This window comes from Thalassophryne amazonica, chromosome 5, assembly GCF_902500255.1.
Source record: "Thalassophryne amazonica chromosome 5, fThaAma1.1, whole genome shotgun sequence".
In the NCBI taxonomy this organism is placed as follows: Eukaryota; Metazoa; Chordata; class Actinopteri; order Batrachoidiformes; family Batrachoididae; genus Thalassophryne; species Thalassophryne amazonica.
This window is the reverse complement of record NC_047107.1, coordinates 63,301,570-63,316,016: the sequence shown is the minus strand read 5'-3', so window position 1 is coordinate 63,316,016 and position 14,447 is coordinate 63,301,570. Positions and strand designations below refer to the sequence as shown.

At 43.6% G+C, this 14,447-nt stretch overlaps 1 protein-coding gene across 1 annotated transcript in view; it reads left to right on the top strand.

Moving 5' to 3' along the window:
• The window catches only part of LOC117510634 (pikachurin), a 147,646-nt gene that overhangs the window by 18,261 nt on the left and 114,938 nt on the right, over nt 1-14,447 (top strand). The window contains exon 2 of the mRNA XM_034170430.1: nt 7,204-7,313. Coding sequence (XP_034026321.1) covers nt 7,204-7,313 — 110 coding nt within the window. The remainder of the gene's footprint in view (nt 1-7,203; nt 7,314-14,447) is intronic.

Genomic DNA, 14,447 nt, shown 5'->3' with positions numbered 1-14,447 from the left:
TCAATTAAATACACCACAAAGACAAGATTTTTAATGTTCCAACTGATAAACTTTATTGTTTTGTGCAAATATTTGCTCATTTTGAAATGGATGCCTGCAACACATTTCAAAAAAGCTGGGACAGTGGTATGTTTACCACTGCGTTACATCACCTTTCCTTCTAACAACACTCAATAAGCCGTTGGGAACTGAGGGCACTAATTGTTGTTGTTGTAACACGTACAGAATGTGGCTTGGCATTGTCTTGCTGAAATAAACAGGGACGTCCCTGAAAAAGACGTTACTTGGATGGCAGCATGTGTTGCTCCAAAACCTGGATGTACCTTTCAGCATTGATGGTGCCATCAGAGATGTGTAAGTTGCCCATACCATGGGCACTAGCACACCCTCATACCATCACAGATGCTGGCTTTTGAACTTTGCACTGAACACTGCATTAAAAACCAACATCACTGTGTAAAGAATCTTATCATGTGGGCTCAGAAACATTTCAGAAAACCATTTTAAGTTAACACAGTTTGTCGCTACATCTACAAATGCAAGTTAAAGCTCTACCATGTAAAGTGAAAGCCATACATCAACAACATCCAGAAACGCCACTGCCTTCTCTGGGCCCGAGTTCATTTGAAATGGACAGACGCAAAGTGGAAAAGTGTGCTGTGGTCTGATGAGTCCACATTTCAAATTGTTTTTGGAAATCATGGAGGTCGTGTCCTCGGGACAAAAGAGGAAAAAGACCATCCAGATTGGTACCAGCGCAAAGTTCAAAAGCTAGCATCTGTGATAGCATTAGTGCCCACTAACACCCCCTAACAAAAAATAACATATTTTGAATTCATTCATTCATTCATTTAAACTTGCATGCCTTTGCACTGTGGAATCAGAGTGCCACTTGAACAAATGTATGGCAAATTGTTTTCTTGAGTAAGATGGGGCCAACTGGCCCCATCTTAACCAAACTAATTTCGGCATGTTAGTTAAATTAACGGCACTTCTGAAGTTTTATAACATGAAAATATCAGCTGTATGTTTTAAAGTACTGCAGTAATTTTGAAGGTTTTAGTGTGGACATGCTCTGCTGCCCAGTGCATTATGGGTACAGTCACGACAGGAGAAATGCATTTGAGACGCTCTGATCAGGCTCCACATGGACAACAGCATTAAACTCGTATATTGTGCCTTAAACTCTCATGAATATATTCTCTGTGTTTATAGATGTTGTTACTTGTTATTGTTTGTTTTAAACATCAGAAGAAGCTCAGGTTGCTTTTCCAATATTTTCCTGTTTGCTGTACAGGCTCTACTGCCATCTACTGGCCAGTAGTGTTCATGGCAGTATTTGCACTAAGTATTGAAATGTCCCATAAATTATAATTCTTTGCTCGCCTGAGACTTGTTGCAAGCTCTTACTGCAGCTAAAGAAATAAAAGTATACATTTTGGTTGTATAATGTTCATTTACAATTGTCGTTGTGGATTTTGTTTTTAAAAAAATGGTACGCAAAGGATTATGGGTAAGGGGCTGAGTGTCTGGGCGCCAGTAGATGGCAGTGTTCTATACATTCAAATCACAACTTGACTTAGTTGGCTTTTTTTTTTTATTTTATTTATATAGTGCCAAATCACAACAAACAGTTGCCCCAAGGTGCTTTATGTTGTAAGGCAAAGCCATACAATATAATTAATGATGATTAAATGCAGAGTGGTGCATACAGAGCAAAAAGAGAAAGAAACACTCAGTGCATCATGGGAACCCCCCCCAGCAGTCTAAGTCTATAGCAGCATAACTAAAGGATGGTTTAGCAAAAAGGAAAGTTTTAAGCCTAATCTTAAAAGTAGAGAGGGTGTCTGTCTCCCTGATCCGAATTGGAAGCTGGTTCCAGAGGAGAGGAGCCTGAAAGCTGAAGGCTCTGCCTCCCATTCTACTCTTACAAACCCTAGGAACTACAAGTAAGCCTGCAGTCTGAGAGTGAAGTACTCTATTGGGGTGATATGGTACTATGAGGTCCCTAAGATAAGATGGGACCTGATTATTCAAAACCTTATAAGTAAGAAGAAGAATTTTAAATTCTATGCTAGAATTAACAGGAAGCCAATGAAGAGAGGCCAATATGGGTGAGATATGCTCTCTCCTTCTAGTCCCTGTCAGTACTCTAGCTGCAGCATTTTGAATTAACTGAAGGCTTTTCAGGGAACTTTTAGGACAACCTGATAATAATGAATTACAATAGTCCAGCCTAGAGGAAATAAATGCATGAATTAGTTTTTCAGCATCACTCTGAGACAAGACCTTTCTAATTTTAGAGATACTGCGCAAATGCAAAAAAGCAGTCCCACATATTTGTTTAATATGCGCCTTGAATGACATATCCTGATCAAAAATGACTCCAAGATTTCTCACAGTATTACTAGAGGTCAGGGTAATGCCATCCAGAGTAAGGATCTGGTTAGACACCATGTTTCTAAGATTTGTGGGGCCAAGTACAATAAATTCAGTTTTATCTGAGTTTAAAAGCAGGAAATTAGAGGTCATCCATGTCTTTATGTCTGTAAGACAATCCTGCAGTTTAGCTAATTGGTGTGTGTCCTCTGGCTTCATGGATAGATAAAGCTGGGTATCATCTGCGTAACAATGAAAATTTAAGCAATGCTGTCTAATAATACTGCCTAAGGGAAGTATGTATAAAGTGAATAAAATTGGTCCTAGCACAGAACCTTGTGGAACTCCATAATTAACCTTAGTCTGTGAAGAAGATTCCCCATTTACATGAACAAATTGTAATCTATTAGATAAATATGATTCAAACCACCGCAGCGCAGTGCCTTTAATACCTATGGCATGCTCTAATCTCTGTAATAAAATTTTATGGTCAACAGTATCAAAAGCAGCACTGAGGTCTAACAGAACAAGCACAGAGATGAGTCCATTGTCTGAGGCCATAAGAAGATCATTTGTAACCTTCACTAATGCTGTTTCTGTACTATGATGAATTCTAAACCCTGACTGAAACTCTTCAAATAGACCATTCCTCTGCAGATGATCAGTTAGCTGTTTTACAACTACCCTTTCAAGAATTTTTGAGAGAAAAGGAAGGTTGGAGATTGGCCTATAATTAGCTAAGATAGCTGGGTCAAGTGATGGCTTTTTAAGTAATGGTTTAATTACTGCCACCTTAAAAGCCTGTGGTACATAGCCAACTAATAAAGACAGATTGATCATATTTAAGATCGAAGCATTAATTAATGGTAGGGCTTCCTTGAGCAGCCTGGTAGGAATGGGGTCTAATAGACATGTTGATGGTTTGGAGGAAGTAACTAATGAAAATAACTCAGAACAATTGGAGAGAAAGAGTCTAACCAAATACCGGCATCACTGAAAGCAGCCAAAGAGAACGATATGTCTTTGGGATTGTTATGATTAATTTTTTCTCTAATAGTTAAAATTTTATTAGCAAAGAAAGTCATGAAGTCATTACTAGTTAAAGTTAAAGGAATACTCGGCTCAATAGAGCTCTGACTCTTTGTCAGCCTGGCTACAGTGCTGAAAAGAAACCTGGGGTTGTTCTTATTTTCTTCAATTAGTGATGAGTAGTAAGATGTCCTAGCTTTACGGAGGGCTTTTTTTATAGAGCAACAGACTCTTTTTCCAGGCTAAGTGAAGATCTTCTAAATTAGTGAGATGCCATTTCCTCTCCAACTTACGGGTTATCTGCTTTAAGCTGCGAGTTTGTGAGTTATACCACGGAGTCAGGCACTTCTGATTTAAGGCTCTCTTTTTCAGAGGAGCTACAGCATCCAAAGTTGTCCTCAATGAGGATAGAAAACTATTGACGAGATAATCTATCTCACTCAGAGTTTAGGTAGCTACTCTGCACTGTGTTGGTATATGGCATTGGAGAACATAAAGAAGGAATCATATCCTTAAACCTAGTTACAGCGCTTTCTGAAAGACTTCTACTGTAATGAAACTTATTCCCCACTGCTGGGTAGTCCATCACAGTAAATGTAAATGTTATTAAGAAATGATCAGACAGAAGGGGGTTTTCAGGGAATACTGTTAAGTCTTCAATTTCCTTACCATAAGTCAGAACAAGATCTAAGGTATGATTAAAGTGGTGGGTGGACTCATTTACATTTTGAGCAAAGCCAATCGAGTCTAACAATAGATTAAATGCAGTGTTGAGGCTGTCATTCTCAGCATCTGTGTGGATGTTAAAATCGCCCACTATAATTATCTTATCTGAGCTAAGCACTAAGTCAGACAAAAGGTCCGCAAATTCACAGAGAAACTCACAGTAATGACCAGGAGGACGATAGATAACAACAAATAAAACTGTTTTTTGGGACTTCCAATTTGGATGGACAAGACTAAGAGACAAGCTTTCAAATGAATTAAAGCTCTGTCTGGGTTTTTGATTAATTAATAAGCTGGAGTGGAAGATTGCTGCTAATCCTCCGCCTCGGCCCATGCTACGATCGTTCTGGCAGTTAGTGTGACTCGGAGGTGTTGACTCATTTAAACTAACATATTCATCCTGCTGTAACCAGGTTTCTGTAAGGCAGAATAAATCAATATGTTGATCAATTATTATATCCTTTACTAACAGGGACTTAGAAGAGAGAGAGATCTAATGTTTAATAGACCACATTTAACTGTTTTAGTCTGTGGTGCAGTTGAAGGTGCTATATTATTTTTTCTTTTTGAATTTTTATGCTTAAATAGATTTTTGCTGGTTATTGGTGGTCTGTGAGCAGGCACCGTCTCTACGGGGATGGGGTAATGAGGGGATGGCGGGGGAGAGAAGCTGCAGAGAGGTGTGTAAGACTACAACTCTGCTTCCTGGTCCCAACCCTGGATAGTCACGGTTTGGAGGATTTAAGAAAATTGGCCAGATTTCTAGAAATGAGAGCTGCTCCATCCAAAGTGGGATGGATGCCGTCTCTCCTAACAAGACCAGGTTTTCCCCAGAAGCTTTGCCAATTATCTATGAAGCCCACCTCATTTTTGGACATCACTCAGACAGCCAGCAATTCAGGGAGAACATGCGGCTAAACATGTCACTCTCGGTCCGATTGGGGAGGGGGCTCAGAGAAACTACAGAGTCCGACATTGTTTTTTGCAAAGTTACACTCCGATTCAATATTAATTTTAGTGACCTCCGATTGGCGTAACCAGGTGTCATTACTGCCGACGTGAATTACAATCTTACCAAATTTACGCTTAGCCTTAGCCAGCAGTTTCAAATTTCCTTCAATGTCGCCTGCTCTGGCCCCCGGAAGACAATTGACTATGGCTGCTGGTGTCGCTAACTTCACATTTCTCAAAACAGAGTCGCCAATAACCAGAGTTTGTTCCTCGGCGGGTATGTCGCCGAGTGGGGAAAAACGGTTAGAGATGTGAACGGGTTGGCGGTGTACACGGGGCTTCTGTTTAGGACTACGCTTCCTCCTCACAGTCACCCAGTCGGCCTGCTTTCCCAGCTGCTCGGGATCTGCCGGAGGGGAACTAATGGCGGCTAAGCTACCTTGGTCCGCACCGACTACAGGGGCCTGGCTAGCTGTAGGATTTTCCACGGTGTGGAGCCAAGTCTCCAATTCGCCCAGCCTGGCCTCCAAAGCTACGAATAAGCTACACTTATTACAAGTACCGTTACTGCTAAAGGAGGCCGAGGAATAACTAAACATTTCACACCCAGAGCAGAAAAGTGCGGGAGAGACAGGAGAAGCCACCATGCTAAACCGGCTAAGAGCTAGTAGCTGCGCTAAGCTAGCGGATTCCTAAAAACACACAAAGTGAATAATGTGTAAATAATTTAGAGGTGATTCAGCACAGGGAGTGCTTTAGTTAAGGCACGTGAAGATTACACTGTGAAACAAATCATTATCTAGTTAACTAGATCAATCTAACTGTGCAGATTAAACAGCTAACAGATACAGCAAAACACCGCTGTGCTCCGGAACAGGAAGTGATACAATACCGCAGTGAGAGCCAACCACCACCCTTTTACAAATAGCTTCTTTTTTTTTTTACATACAAATAAAATGGCATATTTTACAAAAGCACATTTAAATACCAACACACATGTCACGTCACATTATCATGTTGGTTTTTACATAGAATGAATGAGTCAACCAATCAGTGTTAGTGAAGGCTCATTTACCCATAATCCCTTTCGCATCTGTCTGTGTTTGTTACAAAACTTCAGAATTAGTACATTATGTAAAATTTAAAAGATGTGTTATATTTTAACTTTGTACAAATGACAGAATTGACATTAATGGAGTTATTCTATCCGTATTAATTTTATTTATAAATCACAAACCATAAGTCAGCACTGCTTTATTTTCCAAGACCTCCGCCTCGCAGTGACACTGCTACTGAAGAGAGAGTTGAGCTTTGTGATTGGCTCACTGCTGCAAGTGGCTGTTTGCTACATAGCTTCCAGCAGTGGGTAGGGTGCACAAAGACAGAAGTGCTCACTCATTGTTTGGGTCTGTGGCCATCTTTGACACTACCAGAAGTGATCGTCATGTTAAAACTCAAAATCAGCTTGTTAGTAGTTGTAAGTGTACTGGAGACAATACTGAAAGTTATTGGTTAGCTGTAGCTTCTGATCATTTTTTGGGTGGTTTATCGGTTTAGCTTCATAAAAGATAACTTTTCAGTTAGCTGATTATCTGTTATCGAAGCTAACCTTTTGGTTAGCTGTGCCCACCACTGACCAGAGCAACAACTCCACCAGCAGGACTTCACCTCACATACCATAGATTCCTGGAGCTTGCAGTCTCAGTGATATTTGGTGGCTTACAGCTGTTGGATCAGCCAGTGGAACCCTGGCACATGACACACCAACAATGTTTAACTAAAAGACAGATAAAACACATTTTGGACACAGTGATTCAATACGACATTTGGCTGCATCTATTTGTTTTTGTGCATGTTTGGTTATTTGTGATATAAATCAAAGTCGCCTGTGGATGCTGCCACTAAATGTAGCATAGACTGTGTCCTACTCCTGGATAATGTCCAGAGTTGCATTGCGGAGGATTGTAGTCTTTGTGGTTAACATGATCCATAGCATCAACTAACCAGCTCAGTCAATAATGGACCTGCTAAACAGAGAAATGATCTTGTATTCCTTTGAGATTTCTTTTTTTATTTAAGTTGCTCTTCTGATCTTGTATCCCTCTCTGATTTTGTCAGAGCGCCTAAGCCCTCCATTGGACATTCAGCTGGAGACAATCAACTGCACTGCCTTTGGTGTACGATGGAAGATGCCCCGTCGTCATGTCAGCACCATCACAGGATACAAGGTAGTCACAAAGTCTGATTTTATGCAACTAGCTATTCAACAACAGTCTGCTGTTGTCCAAACCCATGTCTTGCAGGAGAACAAGGGTCTAAGCCTTTAGGGTCCTGATGCTTCCTGTCTTACTGTGTGATTGTAAAAGTTGGGTGCTACCCAGTGACATTAGGTGACGAATAGATGTTTTTGGTACTGGATTTCTTGTTAGGATCCTTGAGTATTGCAGGAATGACTTTGTCAAATAAATGGTTACTTCAGGAAACTAAGAAAAGGAAAACCACCTGCATTGGGACATAAGTATATTTCAGCCATGTGGAATGTTTTTCTGGGCATGATTCAGCACGCACAAGCTTCAGTGTTAAGGACCACAGTGGCTGGACGATCACAAGGGGATGCCCACATTTCACTGAGCGGCAGCAGATATTTGAGAGGTGGAGATGGACTGGTTGTCTACCTGGCATTGCGCTAGCATGTACTTTCAAACCTGACCTGATTTATGTTAGTTTACTCTTTTGTTATCACAATTCTCTGGATTGACAGGTGTTTGTTGAAGAGAAGTTTATGAAAATGTTCTTGCATGTGGGCTATTCTATTATTCATGCTTAAATCTGAAGTAAAAAGAATTTGGTTGAACATTTGTCAGTGAAGTAAAGGGACTTGTGGGGTCAGAATTTAGTGGATATTGATCAGAGGAAAACACTGGCTTTACAGTCAGCAGGATAAAACAACCTGGTCTCACGGCAAGTCGTGATTCCGGCAGCACGAAATATACATTAATCTATTGGTTCGTGATATTGTGACGAAAAGCGCCTCATTTTCGTCACGGCAGCACAAATTCACTCTAATTCATTCTGTGATGGGTGCACGAAATTAAAAGAGAAACGGGTTATGGTTACACATTTCATCACGGGAGCATGAAAAAAAAAGTGAGAGTGGGCTGGATAAAAATCAGGGTGTTACATTTTCATTTTAAGAACCCACAAAACTCTTTGAAAGGTTTTTAATCAAGCAAACTTCAAACTAGCTTATAAATATGCCATAAATCAAATCTCATCTGTCTGTCTCTTTTTTATGTATGAATACCAACTTTCTTTGCAAGCGGCTGCAACATTTTAAAGTGTCTGTCACAATGTGCAGAGAGATAGCATTCATTGACGGGCTGGTGTTTGAAATTTCTGGTGGGTTTGATGGAACCCCTTTGCTGCCAAATTTAAGTTTTTCCAAGGGCTGTCAGAGGGGAAAAGTGTACTCACAGAAATTTATTTAGTGGTTTGTCAAGTGATTTTTTTTTTTTTCTTTGAACCAGAATGTGAAGTTGCTTTTGAACACAAAAGTGATGTTTACTTTTCTCAGCAGAAGCCCGTTGAACATATCACAGGATGTCATGATAGTGTTTGTAACAGGGTAATAATATCCGGGTCGAATTCCGCCAAATTAACTCAAATTACTCATTTTTTTGGTACAATAAGTTCATATTATATGTATATATATATACCTGTTTGGCATTGAAGAGTGAGAAGTCCATATGTCTTTGAACGCACCTCACACAGCACGCAGCTGGTGCACGGGGAGGGGCAAACTCAGTGCAGCTTGGACTGTGTGAGAGGTAAGACATATGAAACTGGGTCCTCATATTGAGCACTTTTTCTGTAAATTCACGTTCTGTCCACGATTTATTTCCAACTTTAATGGTGCAGAGGTGTCTTTTGTGTGTGTGTGAAATGTTAAATGTAAGTTTTGGGCCAAGTGTAATGCTTAGCTGGCACATGGTTTAAGCTAGCTGAGGGGTGCTTTGCTGTAGAGTCAATGTAAACTTACTTGCACACACACTGCAAACGTGGCCTGTACTAATTTTATTTTACTGTTTTATTTTCTTAGTTGTGCTCTTTTATGAAGAGAAGTGTCTTGGACCACTGTGCTCACTGCAGTTTTTTTTTTAATGTCCAAACAGGTATGAGTTGACAATTGTTTTGTCTTAATTTTCTGTTCTATTTACTGTATGGTTGTACATAAATGTGAATGACTGTTTTTATTTACATAATTTTACATATTTGGTTTATTCAGGTACTCAGTGCAGCTTGGACTGTGTGAGAGTTGTGCTCTTTTATGAAGAGAAGTGTCTTGGACCACTGTGCTCACTGCAGTTTTTTTAATGTCCAAACAGACCCAGTGCAGTTTGGACTGGGCGAGAGTAAAGACAGTCAGACCACATCCAGCTTCTGTCATCCTTCCCGCACTACTCAATAGAACACAACGCAGGGGACACCTGGTTACAGTGGTGCCGTGACCCGGATTCCAGAAGCGTCGGTGCCAACTCGATCACCGAGGGGTGCTCAGCTATTCACAAGTTTACTCCTAGCTCGACATTGTGCGGTTGGATGACTTTGGGTTACTGTGGTTTAGTCTAATTTCATCTCTTGGAGACAGATTTAGCGTTTTGGTGGTTATCTGCTACACTTCTGTTTTTTACATCACATTTGATCTGTGTTTTGTTCACCATGTTCAGTAAAGTTGATTCTGGGGCAGATGATGGTGCTTCTGATGGCACAGGTGAGACACATGTGGGGATTGGGAGGGGCTGGTTTAGAGATGTTACCCAGACCCCCCGAGTGGGCATGTTGAGAACGCCTAGGTTCAGTTCTACTCGAGTACAGCCTCCGCAAGTTGATTTGAACCCACGTGTTGCTGGTGATTTTGAGTTTGGCACTTTAATATCAGACTTAGCTAATCAAATTGGTCAGTCTATTGCTGCTCAGCTGCAGAGCAATATCGGCTCACGCTCGCAGCCTAATGATACCTTTCAAACAGCTCAGAACAGCACACCTTCTGAATTGAATCTGTCTGGTGTTAAACTCATTATGCAGTCTGATGTTAAAGACCCACCTGTCTTTAGAGGGGATGGAAGTGACAAATGTTCTGTAAATGAGTGGGTTGAAATGGTAGAGCTTTACCTCATAAAGAGAGCAATACCAGTACAACAGCAACAATCTGAGGTATTAGCTAAGTTACTTGGGAAAGCTAGAGATGTGGTGAAGGTTACTCTACGCAACCAGTCCTTACCATATGACTCCCAGGCACCTAGTGTAATATTTGATATACTAAAACAGAACTTCGGTGAGTTAGCATACTCCGCCATGCCCATGGCTGACTTTTACAACACTAGGCCACTCCCAAATGAAAGTGTGATGGAGTACTGGATCCGACTGAACAAAGCTATTGACATTGCTCATGAGTGCTTACGGAGACATGGTAGGGGTGTTGAGGACCCGGGCCGTGAAGTCTCGATGATGTTCATTAAATACTGCCCAAATCCAGTTCTCGCCAACAGACTGAGTTTTAAAGCTGCGGAGGAGTGGACAACAAGTGAAGTACAGGAGCGTATCAGTACATTCCAGAGGGAAACCAGAGCTGATAGCCATGAACAACTCCCCTCAAATAGTCTCGTTCCATGCCATTCCCAGTCTGCGGTGGTCCAGGAGCGGCCCGGTACACACCGGGAACAAGTGAACGCATGCACACAATGTTTTCCAGCTTCATTGTGTCCTGTCTCCATGCAGGTGACCACCCAAACACCCACTGTTGTTACCCAAGCCCCGGTGAGGGCGGGCCCCTACCAGCAGCTCCAGCCCTCATCAGTGGCCCATGCTGCGGTGCCAACAGTCTCGCCTGTCCCGCAGCGACCGATATCATCCACACCTCAGCCTCAGTTTGCAGTCAGCTCAGCGGCGAACCCTCCAGCTATTGTTACGTCACCGTCAGTGGATTTAGAGGGTGTGCGCTCTCTGATGAGCCTATTGGACTGTCTAGTCACACGCTATAACTCAGAACCATACATCTTAGCCCACCATGCAACAGTTGATTGCCCTCCCAGATTTTGCAAAGTCTGTAATGACCCAGCCCTCGACACTGTCACACTGCAGGAGAAACAATCTCTGCCTGGCATGCTTCTCCCCAGGCCACTGGAAAAAGAACTGCCCTCGGCGGGGTCAAAGACCGGCACCAAACCTGATTCAGGACACTGTGAACCAGCACCACCTGCGGGAAACTAGGACACCCCATTCGGAGAGGGGCAGTGTGGGTGAAGCACAGACAACCCTCATTAATGTACCAGATCAGGAGCTTCTCTATGTCAACGCATGCTCTGCTGCTCCGGAGGGATACCAAGTTGTGGTCCAGGGGACAGCAGTGGTCCCAGCCTTCAGTGAGTTGTTCTACACCCAGGTCCAAGTAAGACAATGTTAGATAAAGGGTATGATCGACTCGGGGTCAATGGCTTGCACATTAAGTGAGGCAGCAGAGGCCAGGCTGTTGGAAAAAAGGAGCCATGACTGGAGAGCCCAAGTCGGCGGAGCGGATCTTGCTGGTTGGATGTGGCGGAAAGCAGACACACCCAAAGTGTGTACATGATCTGACACTCTCTTTATGGAATGAAGTGTGTTGTACCAGTCCTGGTGGTTCCCGGCCAAAGGGATGATCTGATTATTGGTTCAAATGTCTTGAAAAAGCTAATGAGTGTTCTGAAGAATGACGACGACTATTGGAGACACATCTCAGATGGGAGCAGGTACTCTCTCCCCGATTATGAACACTTTCTTGATATCATGTCCTGTTCAGTCAGATGGAAGGGGGAGGCTTCGCCAGATGTCATTGGCGCAGTGAAGCCGCCCCGGGCTGTCACGCTTCTCCCACAGCAAGAACACCTGGTGTGGGGCAAGCTGCCCAACAACACCCCAGTGTCCCCAGGCAGTACCATTCTGGTGGAGCCCTGTTCTTCCAAAGCCAGCCCAAGGAACATATTGGTGGGGCATCATCGCTGCTATGTACGGTGACAAGTGGGTTCCCATGAAAATCACAAACCTCTCAACCCAACCAATAACTCTCAAGCGCAATTCTAAGATTGCAAATGTGTCACCATGTCTTGCGGTTGAGGACTTGAATCTAAGTCAATGCCACAGCACGTTCAATGATGGTCTCAGTGATGCAAAGAAACCAGCTGCCTCAGAAGCGGATCTCAAAGCCAGGCTCGCTAAATTGGGCTTAAGCGACCTCGACATCGACTCCTGCCAGGCCAGTTTTCACTCCAAACAAAAGCTTGTGAATCTAGTGGAACAGTTCGAGACCATCTTTTCGCGGCACCCACTTGATTGTGGGGAGGCTAAGGGTTTCGTCCACCGTATCCATCTGACTGACGAGAGACCCTTCCGTATGCCTTATCGCAGAGTTCCTCCAGCCCACTACCAAAAACTGCGTCAAGTTCTGTCTGATATGGAAGAGAGAGAAATCATACGCAAGTCCGTGAGTGAGTATGCATCTCCCCTAGTCATGGTTTGGAAGAAGGATGGCAGTTTGAGAATTTGCACTGACTTCAGATGGCTGAACGCACGAACACTGAAAGATGCACACCCACTCCCACACCAGGCTGATTGTCTCGCATCACTCAGTGGCAATGCATTCTTCAGCACGATGGACTTAACCTCAGGGTTCTATAACATCCCCATGTGCGAAGGCGACAAGCGTTTCACAGCCTTCACTACACCAGTTGGACTCTACGAATACAACAGAATGCCCCAGGGGCTCTGTAACAGCCCTGCATCATTCATGCGCATGATGTTGAGTATTTTTGGTGACCTTAACTTCACCAGCCTACTCTGTTACCTGGACGATTTGCTGGTCTTTGCGCCAACCGAGGAGGAAGCCCTCGAGAGATTGCATGTTGTATTTGAGAGGCTGAGAGACACCATCTTAAGCTGAGCCCAAAGAAATGTTGCCTCCTACGCAAGTCAGTCAGTTTTTGGGACACTTTATAGATCGAAAAGGAGTTTCCGTTGATCCGTCCAGGGTGGAAGTGATTTCCAGGATGCCCAAAGAGACCCTGATGGAAGAGGATGGATGTACGCCTTCAGCGAGAAAAGTGAAGTCCTTCCTGGGCATGGTTTTCTTCTACCAAAGCTTCATTCCCCGATGTTCAGCCATAGCCAAACCGCTGTTTGCCTTAACATCCGGATCAATGAGAAAGGGCAGGCATCCACAGTCGAGAAAAGGGTGGCACATTCAGGAAACTGACACCAACAGACTGGACTTCGGCCTGTGAGGAGGCCTTCGAGAAGCTGAAGAGTGAGCTTCTCGGATGTGCTGTGATGGCCCATCCTGACTTCGACAAGCCCTTTATTCTGTCAGTTGATGCGTCCCTAGACGGCTTCGGGGCAGCTTTATCGCAACTTCCCATCGGTGAAGATAAGGCTCGTCCTATTGCGTTTGCGAGTAAGACCTTAAGCAAGTCGCAACAGAGATACCCTGCCCACCGACTTGAGTTCATGGCCCTGAAGTGGAGCATCACTGAGAAGTTCAGTCACTGGTTGAAGGGGCACAGGTTCACAGTATGGACCGATAACAATCCCTTGAGGCAGTGCTGACCAAGCCTAAGCTGGATGCTTATGAACAGAGGTGGGTGGCCAAGCTTTCAGCCTATGATTTTGACCTGAAGTATATCCCAGGTCCCAGGAACGTTGTGGCTGATGCTTTGAGTCGTGAACCCTTTGCATCACCTATCGGCGAGAGACTCTTGACGGAACCATACAGCCGGTTGGTCCAGGAGGCAGATGGAGCTGAGGTGGATGTGGTGCATGATGCTTTCCGATTGGGCCTACAGTGCAACCAGGCTATCCGGTACCACCAGCTGACTGGTTACACCCAGAGTTCAGTCAACTCTCTAGCAGTCAGGGCTATACTTCAACACCATGATGATTGGCAAAGTGGCGTTGAGACTCAAGCTGTCCATCTCATTCAGCATGTGCAGTCATTGCAATCTCCAGGCGCTGAACCCCTGCCTTCTCTAACTTTGCGCGAGCTTGAGGAACACCAGAGTCAGGATCCTAATGTGTCTAAGCTGCTGCCTTTTGTCATGCGCAAAATACGCCCATCAAGACGTGAGAGGTCCGGATTTGGTGCCAGTCAGCTTACCCTTTTAAAGTCCTGGGACCGACTCAGAATCAGAGAAGGTATACTGTACCGTGAGTGTAAAGACCCTCTGACCAAAGTTAAGAGACTACAGTTCATTTTGCCAGTGAGTCTTAAGGACAGAGCCTTGGAAGGTATCCATGATTTGGCGGGTCACCAGGGCCAGACTAGGACTCTCCACCTC